Genomic DNA, 20,088 nt, shown 5'->3' with positions numbered 1-20,088 from the left:
TGTCTGTGAGTTTAGCTGCCAACACTGCAACAGTACAAAGCTCTAAAGTGACTTATAGAATCATGTTATTTTGAACAGCTCTGATCTTCCATGCTTTACATACCTACATGTTTATTACACTAACAGAAACTCATATCAACATGATATGGCCTTATGAGATTTTGGTTTCTGATTAAGCTATAAGTCTGTAAGTTATTATAAAGAATCTTATTTCCTGTCTTGAAAGAAATATAATACTCTGAAATTTATTTCCATCATTTTTTATTATGATCACCGTCCCAGGATCATCCCAGGGCTGAATATGAATTCAGAGTGATGCAGAAGTCCCTGAAGAAAGAAAAGAAATCCCCACAAAAGGTAAGATGACACTTCACTCCTTTGAGAGTAAAGGATAAAGTAAAGGATATCTGTCTTACTATGTGTGTCGTATGTGCGTATTTGTGTTCTGTTGCTGAAAAAGCCTGGAATTAAATCATATATTAAAAGAAATAACTGTATTAATACCCCATACTAATAGAAACGCAGAGTAAAAGTCCTTGTCGTTTGATCATTGTGGCTTGTTGGAGGAGATCATCTCACTTCCAAAACCATCTGGGCCTCACAAGAACCTCTGCAAAACTCATTTCCATTATTTTCAAGTCACAGTATCTGCTGCCATCTACTGGTGTCACAAGACATTCTGCAAAAAATGTCTGATACAAAATGGGGCTTATTTAGAATAAGTGGGACCAGTGATCCTTATAAAAGCCGGGATTGTAAAGCATTTATTTTTTTTAATTTTAGATTGAAAAACTCACATGTAGAGACCGCCTTCCTGCATACATGACTAATATTGTCATGATGCTGCTGATGGTAAGTCAGAACTAAATGTCATTATCCTACAATGTTGCCTGTAAATATTGTAAAATGTAATAAGACAAAATGTCTTCATATTGTTTTCCTGCAACCCTTCCTGAACAGATCGGGGTTACGTTTGCCATTGTGTTTGGTGTGATCCTTTACCGGATTTCCACCAAAGCTGCTCTATATATGAGCTCCAGTCCAACCACAAGAAGCCACGTGCAACTGACAGTAAAAACCACTGCAGCGATCATTAACCTGGTGGTCATTCTGATCCTGGATGAAGTGTATGGAGCTGTGGCTCGCTGGCTTACTGTCCTAGGTAAGGAAAAGACCTGAGTAGTAGGTTAGAGCTTTGGCAACTTTTGAATTTCTAATGTCTCCAACTCCTCTTATTGGTCTGCCTCGTGGGCATATATATATATATATATATATATATATATATATATATATATATATATATATATATATATATATATATATATATATATATATATATATATATATATATATATATATATGTGTGTGTGTGTGTGTGTGTGTATATATATATATATATATATATATATATATATATATATATATATATATATATATATATATATATATATATGTGTGTGTGTGTGTGTGTATATATATATATATATATATATATATACACACACACACATATATATATATATATATATATATAGATATATATATGTAGAGAGAGAGAGAGAGATAAAGAGAGAGAGATAAAGTATGTATATACTTTCTACATTTAGTGTGAATGTAGAAAGTATATACATAGTTTCTACATGTATGTATATACTTAAGATAGTCTTATTTATAGACTATAAAGTCTACAAATAAATTCTAGATGCATAGAATAGGAAAGATGTTAAAAATCATGGCAATGAGAATAAAGATTATTTTTGGCATACATCACATTAATGTTTCATATATACATACCTTTTTATTTTCTTTAATCTCAGTAATTGTTTATCTGTTTTGTGTCCCTGTTTTGTGACAGAGGCCCCTAAAACAGAGAAGAATTTCGAGGAACGGTTGATTTTTAAGACTTTCATTCTCAAGTTTGTCAATGCTTTTACCCCAATCATCTACATCGCTTTCTTCAGGGGAAGGTTGCTACTCTAAATTTTTATGCTCTTTGTTGTCAATATATCATATTTATGTCATCAGCTGAATATTTATTTCTTCATTTCACTTTTCTTGTAGACTGGTGGGCAGACCAGGCAGATATTTATATGTGTTTGAGTCTTACAGAATGGAGGAGGTAAACTTTATGTTATTACATCTGCAAGCAAAATCTATGAATTAAATTATTGCTTTTTCTAAAACAAATTACAAAAAGCAAAAATAGTAGAATCCAGTTTGAGGAATTCTAACTGTTAGGGCCTGATGTTATGAAGAACTATTTGCAAAGAATTCCAACATTTTGAGAACCTGAAATGGAAACATTGCAAGGTGGGCCTGCAGTTCTGAGCAGGTCTCCATGGTGTGTGGGAAATCTGAAGCCGCTAATAAACTGCTAATCATCATGTTCCTGCAGTTCAGTCTGATCTCAGAACACACACTCATAAGACTCCTGGTCTTTAAGAACATGGGCACGATTATTTTGTTCAGGTTTAAATTTTTTTGGTACTGTGTTCCTGATTTCCAGTGTTCTGATGGAAGCTGTCTGATGGAGCTATGTATTCAGCTGAGTATTACCATGTTGGGAAAGCAGCTCATTCAAAATAACCTTTTTGAGATTGGAATACCGTGAGTACAGTTCCATTTCTGCATTTATTTTATTAGATCTGATTAACAAGAATTTGGCACTAGCCTGCCATTGGGTTCTTGTGCAAATAGGCCCGAAAAATGCCTCACTTACAGCACAGTCTGGGCTCTCTCCCTTTCTCTCTGATTCTTTCTGGTCATTTTTTGACCTGGCCAATCAGCGACAGAAGGACAAGTTTTGAACAAGGTTGTTGAGTTTCTACGGTTTTTTGAAATTGTACTCTTCCTGTAGGCCTAAATGGCAGTGGAGGAAGTGAATGAAGTCGTCCAGTCTGTGTTGGTTATGCTTCAAAATATTAAGTTAGCATCAACAGTCACCTTGTTGGGCTCGTTGCTTCTCTCTTTGCAGTGGAGGATGATTGTTTACAGTTCAGGCAGTCTCCTGTCAGATTTATAGTGTTGAACTGGTCCACTACATACATCATGGGCAGAAGTTAGTGACCGGGTAAAATTTAAAACTTCATCAGAGTCCAGGAATCAATCATTTCTTGATAGATGAGAGCCCTCTGAATGAAACAAATAGCATAAGTCAAGAAGGGGGTTTTACCAGGCTGATTTGGCACAAAGTAACGTCTATTTTATGATTCTGTTAAAAGGGGTGGTGACTGCAAAATACAATTTCAACAAGTTTCAATCAACTGTTAAACCTTGTTAGTTTTTCATCCAAGTCAAGTTAGTTTAGAGCTAAATTCTTCAGAGCTAAGCTTAACCTGTGTGTGTGTGTGTGTTATTGTTTTCATATTCCTCAGCAAACTGAAGAAGCTAATTCGATATATTCAGTCGGAACAGGGAGCATTTCAAGAAGAAGAGAGACAAAAGAAACTGCGGAGATATGAGACAGACCACTTCTTGGAACCGTTTGGTGGACTGACACCTGAATATATGGAAATGAGTCAGTAACAAACAAAATCTTTGCATGCAATCATTTTCTGTAAGTGCCTCACAGAGCGATATGGTGTGGAAAAGGAAAGGGCAATATTTGGCTCAACCAGAAGATTAATTGTCTGGTAAATGTATGAATGTTTCTGCTTTAAAAGTGAGACACGGTGAATGTAGCACTGGTGTAAAAGTGCTTTGATTGGTCAGAACTGAGTGTTTCCCACCACATACACAAAGAATGATGAACTTTAACCATAATGGAGAGGACTTGATCCCAATTTGAGATTGAAAAAGATGTAATATCAGATTTCTTGATAACTGTATTTAATATGTGAGGTTTTTATAATTTTTGCAACTGCCTTTCTTGCTTCCTTCCAGAGAGTACCTGGTGATAGTCAGATGTTCTGCTTCCTTATAATGAGCAAAGACGTCATTGAGAGATGTGTGCTCATCCTCGTCTTAACATCTTAAATTAACCTAGAAGCAATCATTGTATTATTGGAGACATTTGTTGTCTAATTTATGCAATATTATTTGAAAGCAACCTTGTATCACATGCAAGGTTTCCCCCAGTGTATAAAAGCCTGTCAGACCACCAGGCTTTATTTGACCCCTACCAGGCTAAGTGTCATTTGTTCATTTTAAATAGCTTTTATACACCAGTAAAACTGTTTAAACTGTTTTATAATTAGGGCATTAGCACCAATTGCCCTGTCCATGTGTCTGTCCATTGGCCTCACATGTTATTGTTTCAAAATTGTAATGCCTGGTCATGCACCTCCAGTTTTTTTATTTTTATTTTTTACATTTTTTCGACACATAAACTATTGACTGCCTGAGTAGTCCTACCACCGGGCTTGGCAGATTTTCTGGGGGAAACTCTGACATGTAAATATTAAGGCCTTTTTAGGATTTAGCATTGTTGCTACACTCGTACAAGAAAAGGTAATAAAGATGAATAATCTGTAAACTGGAATACATAAAACTGGATTAAACCTAAACCTTACTATTGGACTGATACTGATACTTTTGAGTTCAACTTGTGTTATGTTCCATATTGTCCTAAGAGGTTTTATTTTGGATGAGCACTACATAAATAAATACAATTATTCTTTGTTCTTCTTTTCCAGTTATCCAGTTTGGTTTTGTCACATTGTTTGTTGCATCCTTCCCTCTTGCTCCTCTATTTGCTCTGCTCAACAACATTATCGAAATACGGCTTGATGCTAAGAAATTTGTGACTGAGTTGCGAAGACCAGTGGCAGCAAGAGCCAAAGATATTGGTGTGTTTTTCTATGATATCATTAAGTGACAACATAATCAATGCAGTGAGGTTAAGGACACCGAACCATATTGCTATCACAAAGGACAATACATTTTTGAGCACTATCACTATATAACGTGTTAATTACATTGTTCAAACTAACCCTAACATAATATATCGAATAAACAACAGCAAGGCAAATCCCTTTGTTTTTGTTGTACACTGAAGATATTTGGGCTCAACAACAAAACACAAGCATGAGGCTAGAGTTCAAAATGTCAAGTTTTATTTTCTGACATTTATACGTAGGTGTGTTAGGTAAATTAGGATATCTCACCATTTGTGTTACACCACAGCGTTTTAGGTGAGCAGAAGTAAAGGAACAAATGATTTAATATCCCCAAACTGTTGCATTCTTCATTTGTGATGTTCTTCCAAGCTTTTACCACAGATTCTTTCTGTTCTTGTTTGTTTCGGGGGATTTCTCCCTTCAGACTACTTTTCAGGAGGTGAATTGCTTTCTCTATCCAGTTAAGGTCAGGTGATTAACTTGGTCAGTCTACAACTTTGTTTTCTCTCATAAAGTCCTTTGTTTTAGGTCATTATCCTGCTGCATGATGACATTTCTCCCAATTACTTGAGATGCATTTTTCTGTAAATTTGCAGACAAAAGGGTTCTGTACACTTCAAAATTCATTCTGCTGCTACCATCATCAGTTACATCATCAATAAAAATTCATCAACCTGTTCTAGAAACAGCCATGCATGCCCAAGCCATGACTTTATCTCCACTGTGCTTTGCAAATAAATTTGTATGCTCCGGATACGAAGCAGTTCTTTTCTTTCTCTACACTTTGACCTTTCCATCACTTTGGTAGAGATTAATCTTGGCCTCATCAGTCCATAAGACTGTGTTCCACAACTTGTCTGGCTATCTCTGTACTTCTTTGCAAATTGCAATATGGCCTTCTGATTCTTACTACTGTTAAGTAATTTGCATCTTTGAGTATACCTTCTGTATTTTTGCTCTTCGAACAGTGGATACCTTCTCCCCTGATACTACTGGTGATTTGGGGGTTTTCTTCACATCTCACAATATTTCTGTCACCAGATTGTAGTTTTCCTTGGCCGACTGTTCGCCCTCTGTTGCACTGTACACCGTCATTTCTTTCTTATTTATAACTTGTTAGTTGTGCTTGCTATGCTCAATGTTTGTCCAAAGGCTTAAACCTGCCCAATAGTTGTAAGCATAGGCCAAAAAGTAGACAGGTCAAGCGGTGCTATTTAATGTTTGAACAATCAACGTTAAAGGCAGCACTTGGTCAATAAGAAGCACCTGTCCGTCACATGTTCCAATAGTTTTGCTCACTTGAAAATTGGGTGGCTTCAAACAAAGGGTAGTATGTCCTGAGTTGTTTATAACACACCTACATGTAAATGCCAGAAAATAAAAGCTAACATTCTTAACCCTTGTTTCATGCTAATCTATTGTTGTTAAACCCAAATGTCTTCACTGTACAACAAAAACAAAGACATTTGCCTTGCTGTTCCAATATGTTTGGAGGTTATTGTAAGTATCAAACTTGTACAATACAACAGTGCTCAACACTTTCTTTTCCTCCGTGACAGCAATATGCTTACATATAATGATGTGTCCAGTGACTGATAATTCTTATTTTTATGCTTGCAGGTATATGGTATGATATTCTGAGAGGAGTAGCAAAAGTTGCTGTCATCATTAATGTAAGTAAACATACCTATCTGTAAGTATAAATGCTTTAGTTCCAACTATGATGAAATGAAATGTATTTCTATAAGTGACAACTTTCAGTAGAGGAAAAAACTGTAAAACTAGGAAAGGAGGAGGAAGAAGATGGATGCAGAATTAGGCAAAAGTGAAGCCAAAGGTAATTTGAGTGGCAGAACTGATAATTTTTATTATAGATTACTGCTTCAAGATCAGAAATCTCTTTTTAAAAGAGACTTTATTTTTGAAGTCTTTGGCTTCCTGGAAAAGCCACCAGAGCAAGCAGCTGTGGACTGTCATGGAACATGGGACAAGGGAGTTGCTCTCCCCAGTATCTCCGACACACATCTCAGTGACTGGGAATGTGCTGAAGCTGCTGTCCCAGTTAGGGTGTCAAAGACCTGAGTGCTCCAATGATCACTGGCAAAACTGAGACCACAACTTCTCCCTTTGCTGTCGGAGTCTCTGGTATTTCTTGAACTTCTCATGTGTGCCTTTTAATGTTGTGTTAATGTTTACTTACTATGTCACTTACAACTGTCCCCTTCTCTACTTTGTCCACCTTTTACTTTACTTCAACAGTGACATTTGTCAAGCTTAGTCAACTAGTCAACATCTAGCCTATATTAATTGTGAAATTTCTAATGTATATCTGATACAGATGTTGTACGCTATCCCATTGCATAGTTATGGCATTAAGCTTAAGCATTTTACACCAGCAGTTATGGAATGGACTGTTCCATCAACTAACAAGCAGAATTGCACAACTTTCAGCTTGGTTTGTGTTTATTTTTGGTGCATGGTGACCATGCTGCCATGATTAGCATCTCTGTACTGTTTATCACTCTAGACTTATCAAATAACTGAATTTTATGCAGCCATTAATAAATGAGAAAATTCAAATATTCAGTTATTTACTAGATTTTCTCAGTTGCTTTGGTGCATTTCTCAGAACACACCTGAAATTCTCAAAACTACTTAGTCAATCTTCAAATCAAATTGTCACTTGTGCATATCAAAAAACAGTTTCCTGCTCCTTTCAATAACTTACAAATGTCATCTAAGTTACTATGTACCATTCTCTGCCTTTTCCTACACTTTCAGTTTCTTTCATTACGTTGATCAAAATGTATTGTATGAGTCTCTGTTGAAAGGTCTTGACCTTAACAACAAGTTGTCATAACATGTTAATCATATATCTAGATATTTCTTTTAGACTTTTTTTCTAAATCTGTCCTGGACTGGTAAATTGCTCCCAAATGAATTCTGAGTTTCTCTAATGAAGGTAAATGTGTGAAGCATTAGATCAACCAGGATCATCCAGTTTTCTGAAACAGAGAGAAGGTGCATCTCATAAGCCATCAACTAGTAACTAAATAGTGTATGAAGCTGAAGAACAACTAATGTTACATTTCTGGTGATGGAAGGACAAGGATTGGGATGGGGTCAACAGCCAGAAAGAAGAAGAGGAAGCTATTATCTGATGATGCTGAGTGACTCAGGGTCATTGTATGATTTGCAGAATAAAATTCATCCTATTGGGTAACGTCAAATCTAGTTTCCAGTGTGTTTATATGGCTTTCAAGTAACATTTATAAATGACTCTCAGTTGGTGATGGCCGATGGAGGTTTTCTTCTTTACTACATGCATGAGAAATTGCTCTAAAGTCAATAATACAAACGAAGAGACTGCTGTCTCTACGGCCTTGTCCAGGAGGAGTGAATGCTGCAAGTCAATGACTCGATGCTCTCCTGGGTTTTGTTTGAAGTGTTTTCAATTACTTTTTGATTAATTGTGCTTATTGTACTGTTTGATAACTGGGTTCAATTGGAATCTATGTATGATGAAATTATTTTCTGTAAAGTGTGTCAAGGCATTTACTGTGAATTGGCATGATATAATAAAACTGAATCGAACTGAAGGAAAGTTTATTTGATAGCCCATGGATAACTGAAGTAGCATAGGCCATATTACATTAAATTTCCCTGGCCTGACAAAATTTTGATCTTCCACCCCTCTGCTAGGCATTTGTCATCTCCTTCACATCAGACTTCATCCCTCGGATGGTCTACCAGTACATGTACAGCTCTGATGGCTCCTTGCATGGATTTGTCAACCATACGCTGTCCTACTTTAATGTCAGTCACTTTGAGCATGGCAAAGAAACTATGGATCCAATGCCTTATGGCTATCCCATTGAAGTTTGCAGGTGAGCATCAGTCTTGTTTGTGTCTTCACTGTTTACATCCACCTATTCCTTTCACTATTTTTTCTTCTGAAATTGAATAACTATTTCTCAGGATGTGTCTACTGGTTAGTTCAGGAATAACTAAACAGTCATTTGATGTCACACTTTTGTGAACTTTGTAACTGACCGTCAGCTTGGCAGGCAGTTCCTTTGACAACAATAAACAAGCCACAAGCTTAGAACTCGCTCCCACCTCGTTCCGATCTAACTTTTGAACAATATAGGTACATAACCACCATAATTTGATTACAATTTTTGAGTACTCTACCCACTTTTGTGGTACTGTAGTAATTACTGCTGAACTAGCAAAATGAACTTAGCTAATGTAGCTTTAATCCACAAAGTAAGACAAACATGTAACATAATTACTCTGCACACTATTGTTTTCCCAGTAATTTTACAAATATAGATATTTTCATAAAAGCAGAAACCTCACTTTTAGTTTCTTAAAGGTTCATGTATGGGGTTTACTGACATTTTGGATTGAACCAAAGCACTTATCCACCAATCAGATCAAGGCAGACTCCAGTCCAGCCTTGATCTGAGTTTTCCCAACAGTGGCTTTTTCATCACTGCTCTTCCATAAATCTTTGACAGGTGAATGAATTAGGGAACAGTTGTTTAAACAGTAAGTTGCACTGATTATACCTTACTGCTACTATTTGTGTCTCACAGGTATAAGGATTATAGAGAGCCTCCCTGGTCTCCAACACCATATGAGATCTCTAAAGAATTCTGGGCAGTGTTGGCTGTACGACTTGCCTTTGTCATTGTTTTTCAGGTAACAAGAGATCGCAGAATGTTTTTTCTTTTCTATAAATATTTTTCAGAACGATGCTTATATTTATTTTTAAAATGTGTCATTTGCAGACACCTAAGAAAATAGATCATAACATACAAAATCTAAAAAAAAATAATGTCAGCAGTAGAAATATTGGATGGATATAAAATGTGCACATAAACTCACAGATTCCACACTGTTATTATTGTTTATGTCCTAAGATCCAAAGCCTCCTACTAAAAGGCAAACTTTCTTTTTTTTCTGTGACTTTACAGTGCTGTGAAAAATGTTTTTGCTTTTTTTTTTAATCACATTAAATGTTTCAGATGATAAATTCTAACATCTGAACATGACTTTAAAAAAGTTGTTTTTAGGTCCTGTTTTTATCTACTTCACCCATGTCATTGCTTCTATAGGACCTGGAGCACTTCTGCTTTTGACTTCTAGTTTTGTTTAAATGATTAGTTAAACATGCTGATTATGAACATGCTGTTTAGTCAATTATATGTTGTGATCTTTATATTAACTAAAAATATGTCTTAGCTGTACTACTTGATTTAGCTCTGCTTGCTTAAAATGAATGAAGTTGTCTTATTCACTAACCTTAAGCTTACTTTGCTTTTTTTGAGGCAATTAGTTTGTATAATTTTTTCAAGTAAGGTGAACTAATTAGTTTTTACAGTATAGTTTAGTTTAGGTTCAGTGGAAAGTTACATTTTCTGATTATGGCTAGTTTGGTTTGACTGACTATTTTACACAAAATGTAAAAAATATATATATATTTTTTTACACAGGTTGCTCTTTGTCTGTTCTTATACTTTACTTGGTGATTTAATTAATTACTTTAATTATTCTTGATTATTTCATTATTCTTTGCCAGAATGTTGTGATGCTGATGAATGACATTGTTGACTGGCTAATCCCGGACATTCCCAAAGATATCAGCCAACAGATCCACAAGGAGAAAATTCTGCTGGTTGAACTCTTCATGAGACAAGAACAAGGAATGATCAATATACTTGAGAGAGGGGGGTCATCAAGCATCAAGGAAACCTACAGAAGAAGTAACAACAACAACAACAGCACAAATGCCCCTCTGTTCCCAAAAGAGCAACCCAATGGCACCAAACAATTCTGAGCTTAGCAAGGATGTCTTCATTAATCAGTCTTAGCAAGTCAAAGCTTGCACATAGTATATTTTTTCATTCACTCAGGTTGTCCTGAAGTCACTGTTTCTGTTGACGTCTAAAACATTCCAACATCCAAAAGAGCAGCTTGTCTATCAGGTCTGAGAAAAGCAAGCTGTTCTCCATGTGCTGCATTTAAGAAAGTTTTATGATAGAAAATGTCAGTTTCCTCAGCTTTTCGTCGCTCATTGTATTTGTATTCAACTGTGCATGCATAGTAAAATAAGAACGTTTGCATTAATAATAAATCTATTAATGCTCATGAAAATATTACAATTTGTATAAAATTAACAAATATAATAAAATAAGGACATGTTTAATCTTGTGTGTGTTAAAATGGATTTGCCTTTGTAGTTGGTACTACAGCTTTTGACAGCGTAATTGTTTTAATTTTATAGATCGATTAGCCACTTTATTACTTCAAATGGCAGAAACCCAGTGCATTTTCCAATCTGGACAAGCAAAGTCATATGATGAGCTCATCTCAGCACAAAATCAAATAAACAGTGGCTTACTGTTCCATGGCTGATGCCAGACCATATCTCGCTCAATTTGTTAACAAGATGAAGCATTGATTTATTCTGCCTTGTTCCATCCATCTTATTGCAATTCACAGCGCCATGTCTTCTGCCAGAATTTGAAGGTCAAAACTTTAATTCATTCATGCTTTTTTTTTGTTGTTTAAGTCTCTCCAGGTTGAATTTACAGATGATCATGCCAGAAAATGCACTAAATTTTAAATGTACCAAAATCTAAAGCTTTTTCTTTCTTTTTTTTAAATAAAACAATTGCCCATGTTACTTAGTTGTAAATTTGATTTTAAAAACAAAAGTTTTGAGGGAGCGATCAAAACTGAATAATATTTAATGTGTTTTGTAGTCAGGATTCATCTAAAAAGTGTGTGAAATTTTTATTGAAAACCTGTCCACATTGTTTGATGAATGGCATTAGTGAAGATTACTGGTGAGTATGATTAGAATAAAAAACATGATAAGGACATGATAAAAGCTACAGAGGACAAGGATAAACCAAGAAAGAATTAAACTAATCTAAGAAATCTAAATAGAAATGTATAAGAATCAAAATGCATGAATAAGTAATAACTAAATACATATAATATCACTTAAAAAGTATCCATTCATAAAATTACTCAAGAATAAAAAAAAGAATATCATTTTACCAAATTGTGGCCATTTGGTAAAATGTTCATGTTAATGGTACAGGATGTTAAGAAAAGTGGCCCCAAAACACTTTGAATTTGACTCATGTGAATTTGATTTAGAACTGACTTTGTAATTAATCATTTCTGTATGGCAAAACTACAAAGTCATAGGTTGATATATCTACGTAAAAATATTGCTCATGTTTTTGTATTTATATACATTATATACATTATATACATTAAGGAGAATCCAGCCCTATTTTCACTTCTGGCAGTGGTCATCATTCCTGGAAACACAGTTTAGGTTTCTACAGAAATCCATGTTCTATTCAGAAGTGAAGATGGTATGTTGATATGTATATTTTTTTCCACAACCTGACTTTGTGAAAAAAAAGTCAGGTTGTGACTTTAAGTGCCACAAACTTTGTGAGTGGAGATAGTAGTAGTTGTAGGATGGTGTCATGGTTTTGGAGAAGCTTTTTATGATTGCTACTTCATAAGTTTCTCTCTCCTGTCAGGATTTTCAATTATTCTGGAGTCACCAGGGTCTACATTCACACAGTCTTCTCGCTTTCACTTGAGTCACACAGAAGTAGAAAGAAAATCAGTTTTACAATGCATTTTGATTAGATTGAGATTTTCACTAGCAGATCTCTTTCTGTGAGTGAGGTACCAATGTGAGCCATGACCTCACCCACCGTTCAGAAAAATTTTCCCATACAACATATTGATTTCCCAACAGTGATCAGCAGTTTGGAACCAATCTCTGACTCTCACATTTGCTGATTCAATGAAAGGGAGGCATTGCCTGCACCCACTGCTGCTCACAGACACACAGCTGGGGAGAGGAGCTCAAGCATCCTTTGTTCATTTTGGTGAGCGCATATAATTCACTTGTGTTCACTCAAGAAGTACATTGTACTATAAATATTTTCTTTTTCTGGGTGTAGTTGAGGTAAGCTATAAAATAGTTAGTGGTTACTCAGGCTTTTGAAGAACACCAGTTCTTAGAGAGTGGAAGAACTGGAGAAACTGAGGAATGAAAACTAGAATTTACACCCGGGTCACAATAAGGATTTGTAGTGTAGACGATATTTTGTGATGAAATTACAGAATGATGTACTCAAGAAAAATACATGAAGCTCATAATATAAAAATAACAGAAAAGGGGCAAAGTAAATTTCAAATTTGACTTAAAGCTCAGCTTAAAAGCTGACTGTGAGTAATATTTTATCTTTTTCTATTATAATTTAGCTGTTTTATTAGTCATAAAAATTTTGAAAATGCATTAAAAATGCACCTTTGTTCTGAGTTGATTTTTTAATGGTTAAAAATCGACATTAGACACCTATGCCTATTGATTTGCTCAAGGTAAAAATACATAATGTACAATCTGTAATAAATGCTCTTGAGCACCCAACGTCTGTGCACACCACTACCTCTGACGGTATAGTAGTATCGCTAGTGGACAGTTAAATCTGTTCTTTGTGTGATGGTGTTTTAATGGGTGAAGCTATTTGATAGAAACTCAAGCTTTACTGCTCCAAACTTGTGCTTCTCTTAACATAAATAAATTGTTCAAGAAAGAATTTAAGGTTGAAAGCTGGTCACTGTGTGCATGACAGAGAGTCAGAGAGTGAGCGTGAGCACAGCTATTAAGTACAGTGTTTCTAAATTAAGACTGTCCAAAGCAAGTCAAATTCAAAGCATCAATTGAAAATATAGCAAAGACAAATCGAAGGCAAATGCACTCCCCCTCCCCAAGTAATTACTGTCCGTTTAGATGATTACCTATAATTACCTGCAAACTGCCAGTGTCAAACATGTGGTTGTGAGACCTAAAGAGGAGATGAGCAAGAAATAAAACAAGAAATAGATGAAGTTGGACCTGAAGAAATAGTTGGAAGGGAAAAGCTGCAGTAGAGGCGACAGAAGCAGATAGAAAAACACGAGGTTAAAGAGAGGAAGATATGGAGGAGGAGTGAAGATCTATAATGAGTTAGGGAAGGGGAGCTCTAGTGTAGTATTGACAAGTGTTTTTGTCAGCTGGGGTCAAGTGGCTGCTGTCTTTGCTTTCAGCAACTATAAATGAGTGAAAAGCACAGCATTAATCCCCCGTCATTTACAGAAATGCAGCAGACCTCTGACAGCACCGGCAATGGCAGGGCCAGTGATCTGCTGTCCATGACAGTGATGATTCTTTTTCCACAAGTCATGTGTCAGTCAGGTGGTCCTGTTTATAAATGCTGTAGAATCCTTTTCTAGCTGTTCCTGTTTTAGTAATCACTCATACTGATATCAACAATGCCTGTAGAGTGTTTAAATTGCTACTTGTATTTCTATATAGGGTCCAGTGGTCTAATGTAGCTTCAATCTTGTTACACCTCTACAAGAGATCCCACCAACTTTTACAACAACTCAGAAGAATATTGACCCATAAGCCTCCTGTGATTCTCCACCCTAAGGAGAATCACAGACAAGGACTTCAATAGTAAACAGTGAACACAAGTACAGGCCTTCGGCAACAAGTTTCAGTGCCGCCGGCACCTGGAATACCTCCCCACTTTACAAACTCCGAAGAAGTGGAACGAAACAAGGAGGGAGATATTGTGCTCCTCAAGGACTTTCACGCTTCAGAAAACTAATGACATATGGATTATTGTTGTTGAGAGCAATTACAGAAGTTGTTCTTTTGTCAGCAGACAGAGTGTGAAGGTTTATAGTTAGAATAAGGTTAGGTGAGTGTTCTGCCTCCCATTCTATTCAAATTAATTCAAAACGTTTTTTTTGTTTATATATTTTTTATACTGCAAAAACTACAATAGAATAGAAAGTGCAGAGCATGGAATTCACAGGCCAAAGAGAGAAGTACATTCTGATATATAGAACAATAATGAACCTTTATGCAACTTCTGCAAAATCCACACATGTATGTAACTTTATTTATTTATTTATTTATTTATTTATTTATTTATTTATTTACTTATTTATTTTTACTATGTGCTAAAAGTAAGCTATTGACCTAATAAGGTTAGGTGAAAAATACTAGATTTGTTGTGCAACATAATTGTTTCTACCAGCAGATGGTGCTGTTTCACTCAGTTTTTTCAGACTCAGCTGTGACTCAGATTTACTGTTTACTTGCAGAATGATTCTTTTGTAGACAATTAGTTATTGTTTTCATGATGTGAGTTATATTTAACATCCATTACTATTAAGTTACCATTAGCGTTTACTCAGAGAACATAATGATGTTCAGAAATAGGTAATAGCATATTTTCTCTTTATTTCCAGTTTCACCATGTATTGAAAATGACAACAATGTGTAATAAATCCACAAAACTACAATTAGGATTTATTGAGCTGGAGTTTGGCTTGCTGTCTTATTGAAACTCATAAATATCAGTGAGGACAGCAAAGTACCTTTGATCAGACAGAGGTTCTGGTGGCCTAAAAGAACGTAAAAGAATATTTTATTCTATGTTCTATTTGTGCCAGAAACAATGTTCACCATCAGCCACCCAGTGGTTTTCTTCAACCTCTTGCTATTCCTTAAAGAGGTTACCTTAAATTTAATTACTAATATGCCCACATCCAAGGGTTAACCTTTATCCTTACCATTGTAGTTTCTTTCAGGTGTTTCACCTCATTCTTCTCAGAAAACTCACTTCATCTCTTGAAACAGCACAACAACTATCAGGCATGTTTTCCAGTTACATTGCATTCCCCTTGATAGCCTCTCAGACAGTGGTCCCCAATTCACCTCCAGAGTCTGGAAAGTGTTCAGAAATGGTCTTGGGCCAAATCTTGCCCTCAGCTCGAAGATATATCCTCAAACCAGTGGTAATGCATAAAGGATTAATAAGGAGCTTGAATAAAGCTTACATTGCCTCTGTTCATCTGACCCAAAACTAGCAATTTTCTTATGGTGCACAGACTTTGGTCCCTACAAGTAACAATGTCACAATGTGTTCAGAAATTGTTCCCCACAAGGTTTTATAAATACATTGTACACACATACATACACCTTCACACAAGTTTGCATTTCTACCCATAACAGGACTTTGCATTGACATCCATTCATTTTAATAACAGTATTTATGTCTAACCCAGACATTGTCCCTAAACCTAACCATAACTGGTCTACTTGTAACCCTTCCAACTTAATTCTACCTCACCTCTAAACTTTACCCCTGACTCTAAACAAGGGGGTCCACCATATGTGGACTACTCTTTGGTCCCCATGAGGCCTATTGGTATTCAGTAGATTAGTTAATATCGCAGAAATGTTCCTAAAAAGAGTAGCTAAACAAGTATGGACACTTCAAAAAAAATTGAAGGTGATTTAACTTGAAGATGAAAGTCCACCTGCTGTCTTAAAAATGCAATTTAAGTCAACAAGAAAATTGAATTGGTTTAACTCAGAAATTAAAGTTCATGAAGTTGATTTAACAACAAGAGCCAAGTTGTCTAAATCCTTTCATCAATTTTGAATTAGCCCGTGTTGCACTCACTCACAGTGCAACACGGGATACAGAAACATTCCACAAAGCACCCTGGGAACTCCTTTCAACTTTTAAAGTGCTAACCTAAAAACTGGAATTTATTCAACTCTTGGAGGCTTGACAAAATTAACAAAACGTTATCACAACTTACCCCTGAAGGTTTATTTTTCACAAAATTACATATTTAAGTTCAAAATCTATAACTCGCTAAATTTATTTGAGCGAGTTTTGTGATAATAAACACAAGTGAATGTCGCTCGAATGTTTTGCAGTGCACACAGACATAGCCCTCGGTTCTCTGCCCCTCCACTCCCATCCTGCTCCTCTGTACAGCCCCCTCAGCCCGCCCACTTGCTCTCCGTCCTTCACTCCCTTTTCTTGTCCCTCCTCCTCAGAGGACCGACTTTGTCTCTTTCTGCACTTGTCTCTCCAGTCAAGGAGAAACTAATTGGAGGAAAAGAATAAACGAAAGGAACTTTTGAAATACTGAGCGCAGCAAAAGTTTACTTCTCTGCAGCATGCCTCAGAAAGGTAAGCTTCGCGTCTGTTCTTAGTCTGTGTCTTTGTGGAGTCCCTCCATCACGTCTGCAATCAGCATGGAGTTCAAATGTTCAATTTCACAGGAGAGTGACTTGGTCGAGTTTAGAAACGTGAAATAAAGCCAAAAATACGTATCTATTCATTTTGATTGTGCATAGCAAAAAATAAATACAAAAGAAAACAAGGAAGAAAGATAGAAGGAAAGAAAGCAAAAGATAGAAAGAATGAATCAATGAAAGGAAGAAAAAGAAAAGAAAAGAAAAGGAAAGTAAAGAAAAGAAAAGAGGAAATCTCGACGCTGATGAAGACTGATGAATATTTTCTGAAGAATCAGATTTGACATCAACCATCCCGGTTGTCCAGAGCTGCAGCCAGAGCCGGTCTGACGGGGCGAGTTTTACCGAAACGGGCCTCAGATCCATCAGTAAACGGACCGCCGTTATATGCAGGACCGAACCGGGTCGGTGCTGCTCTCCGAGTTATCTGCAGTGTACGGGACAAGCCGCGCATGAAAAACTCACCTAACAAAATAACCAAATAAATTTAGCAATCTTCAAGAAAAGAGGGACATTTTGGAAAACCCTTTATTATTATTAGGTAATGGCATTTAAAGCACCGTGAACCCAACTGCGTTAAACGCATCAGACATCATCCACTGATACCATCCACTGTTACTCTGTTTTAGGTTTTTAATAAGAAAATTACTGGATTTGTTTTTGTAACGTACTTTAGAAGATGTATATTTTTTCAGTCTGACATAAACATTTAGCTGTCACTGTGCTCGTAAAATTTGCTTTTGTTTTCCTAGCGACTAAGCGACTCAATCTTAGTTTAGAAATGAGACGTTTGAATTCCCAACAAATCCTCCCAACTCTGGAGCTTTCCTTAATATATGGAAATAAAAACGCGCAAAGCCTCCCTGCAGGTTTTAACTGAATGCTTTAACCACAAGTTGATCATGTTTCTTTAACTGTATGCTCTTCTGAAGCCAGCCGTTCCTCCAGATTTTAGAAGATCAGTGCGGTCTCTGTGCACACGCAAATTCTACTGGAGTGAATCTGTGTCTGAGGAACCGGCTGCTCACTCTGGAGATCCACTAGATTAAAACGTCCCATCAAGTTATTCACTTAAGCCCGACTCAATCTGGACTCCAGGAAGTGAAACGCTTTCAAGTAGAAGCAGTCTGCTCCGAGACAAGTCTTTATTGACACAGTAAGTTCATCTGCAGCATTCTAAAGTGACTGTGTGATCAGCAGGGCACAAAAATAAATATGAATCTAAAGGCGGTGAAACAGTGTCTGAGGTCTGTTTGGCTGATGAAGAAACAGCTGAATCTGTAATAGCAGGTTCTCAATTCTGTCGATTCAAACCTCCGTTATCTGTTCTCCGTCAGTGTGATTAAATGATGCGATTAAATGAACATCAAAGTAGATTTTTTTCAAAGACATAAGCGGGTCATTAAAGTTAATGGCTTGAAAAGATGCCCTTCAGAAAGTAATAATTACTTATTGCAATTATGCAAAATTAGGAGTCTTTTTTCATTTGTTCGTTTTTTTAAAAATCTTATTTACTAACATTTATTTCGTTTTCAGAGTTGTCATTGGACCAGCAGCCAGTTTTATTTTTAGCTTACTGCTTGATTTCGAAACATTTCGCGCTTTCTATGCAAAGTGCGAAAGGATAAAATCGGCTGCTTACTTTGGTGAATTAAAAAAAAGTTCACTGCCATTTGTAGCTAAAAAAAACCTTACAAATTGTTTAATTTGAATATTTGCTGTAATGTTTATTAATAATGTTTATTCTGATTTGATGTAACAGAAACTCTGATTATCTGAAACTTACAGCTGTTTTGGATTTATCCCACAATCTTTTCATTCCTGTGGAATCAAGCAACCTGATGTTCATTTTGGTTTTCATAACGAGCACAGAAAAATTTATTTAATACAATAACCAAATAAAAATAGTAAATAAATAAATAAAATTACTTTAATGAATCAGTTATAACAAGTCTGCTTTGGGGCAATAAAATACTTTTAAAAATGTAAATAAGTTTTTATTATTATTATTATTATTATTATTATTATTATTATTATTATTATTATTATTATTATTATTATTATTATTCACCAATCTTGTCTTTTTTCTCTCGTCCTTTCAGCGAACTGATCGCGGCTCACAGAAACTTTGAGATAATCATCGGTGTGCTCCATGACCTCCTTTACATTAGTTGAACTGCAGAAATTAGGCTCCCCACTGCGGTTTTGTGTCACTTTCTCTCTTTAAACGAGCCGCAGCTCCTAACGAGGCACAAAGGCCGACCGGCCGTAGGCTATTTACCGAGCCGAGCCGAGCCGAGCCGAGCCGCGGGTCCGCTCCTGCGCCTCTTTGTCCCCCTTTCACAGGGAGAAAAGCGCCGTGTTCCAGCGGGAACAAGGTCCCCGCTGCCGGCCTGCTCCTCTGTGGAGTTCCGTCGCCTTCATTATGTTGTTAATGACTGAAGCCTCAGATAAAGAGACGCTTTGAGGCTTTTCTTCGTAAACTTTTTTCTCCCTAAATTAAAAAAAAAACTGGTTGTATGCAGCAGAATGAAAAAGTGCCTTGTGCTCCCTTCATTTCTGCTGAAGCATTCCTCCCAAACAGCAACCTGTTTTTCTGACGACGAATGGAAAACGTAAAGAAGATTCTAAAACTTTCACATTTTAAAGTCTTCTAATGTCACTTGAGGCGATGTGGCAAAATGGTATAATAACTGTTAATGAACGTTAACACCAGTCTGCAAGTAACATTTGATCAAATTTACATGAGCATCCTCTTTTTACAATATTTTTTGACACATTTTCAAATGGGCAACTTTATCTTTATGAATAAAAAACTAAAGTGCTCATTTATCAACTCGAGCACTCCAGTCCATCAAATGTCAAAGATTTAAATTCAATTTCATCTTTACTCCAGGCTAGGTATTATTTTTTTAAACCACCTTTAAGTAAAATAACTTGGAATTATACTGTTACTGTAAAAATACATTTTAAACAGTATCAACATTTTTATTTGAATTTAATTGTGAAGTGTTAGTTTTGAAATGGAATAATCTGCAATGGTGAAACTCAATAAAATTCTGGTAAATTGAAAATAAAGTAAATTATTTATGT

At 36.0% G+C, this 20,088-nt stretch overlaps 2 protein-coding genes across 6 annotated transcripts in view; both read left to right on the top strand.

Annotated features, from left to right (window-relative positions):
- Window positions 1–11,052, top strand: part of LOC129355818 (anoctamin-1-like) — a 34,358-nt gene extending 23,306 nt beyond the window's left edge. For all 4 annotated transcript variants that reach the window (XM_055025428.1, XM_055025429.1, XM_055025431.1 and 1 more), the window contains 12 exons: window positions 283–357; window positions 784–852; window positions 961–1,162; window positions 1,856–1,967; window positions 2,062–2,119; window positions 2,507–2,607; window positions 3,375–3,517; window positions 4,635–4,787; window positions 6,459–6,511; window positions 8,541–8,725; window positions 9,440–9,545; window positions 10,426–11,052. In XM_055025428.1, coding sequence (XP_054881403.1) covers window positions 283–357; window positions 784–852; window positions 961–1,162; window positions 1,856–1,967; window positions 2,062–2,119; window positions 2,507–2,607; window positions 3,375–3,517; window positions 4,635–4,787; window positions 6,459–6,511; window positions 8,541–8,725; window positions 9,440–9,545; window positions 10,426–10,683 — 1,515 coding nt within the window. In that variant the 3' untranslated portion in view covers window positions 10,684–11,052. The remainder of the gene's footprint in view (window positions 1–282; window positions 358–783; window positions 853–960; window positions 1,163–1,855; window positions 1,968–2,061; window positions 2,120–2,506; window positions 2,608–3,374; window positions 3,518–4,634; window positions 4,788–6,458; window positions 6,512–8,540; window positions 8,726–9,439; window positions 9,546–10,425) is intronic.
- A 5,770-nt stretch (window positions 11,053–16,822) lies between these two features.
- Window positions 16,823–20,088, top strand: part of LOC129355823 (paired box protein Pax-6-like) — a 28,438-nt gene continuing 25,172 nt past the window's right edge. The window contains exon 1 of one of the 2 annotated variants that reach the window (XM_055025436.1): window positions 16,823–16,930. In XM_055025436.1, coding sequence (XP_054881411.1) covers window positions 16,918–16,930 — 13 coding nt within the window. In that variant the 5' untranslated portion in view covers window positions 16,823–16,917. The remainder of the gene's footprint in view (window positions 16,931–20,088) is intronic. The other variant, XM_055025437.1, reaches the window with a different exon arrangement.

This window comes from Poeciliopsis prolifica, unplaced genomic scaffold, assembly GCF_027474105.1.
Source record: "Poeciliopsis prolifica strain line A6 unplaced genomic scaffold, Auburn_PproV2 SCAFFOLD147, whole genome shotgun sequence".
Classification (NCBI taxonomy): Eukaryota; Metazoa; Chordata; class Actinopteri; order Cyprinodontiformes; family Poeciliidae; genus Poeciliopsis; species Poeciliopsis prolifica.
This window is presented reverse-complemented; position numbering and strand designations above follow the sequence as displayed.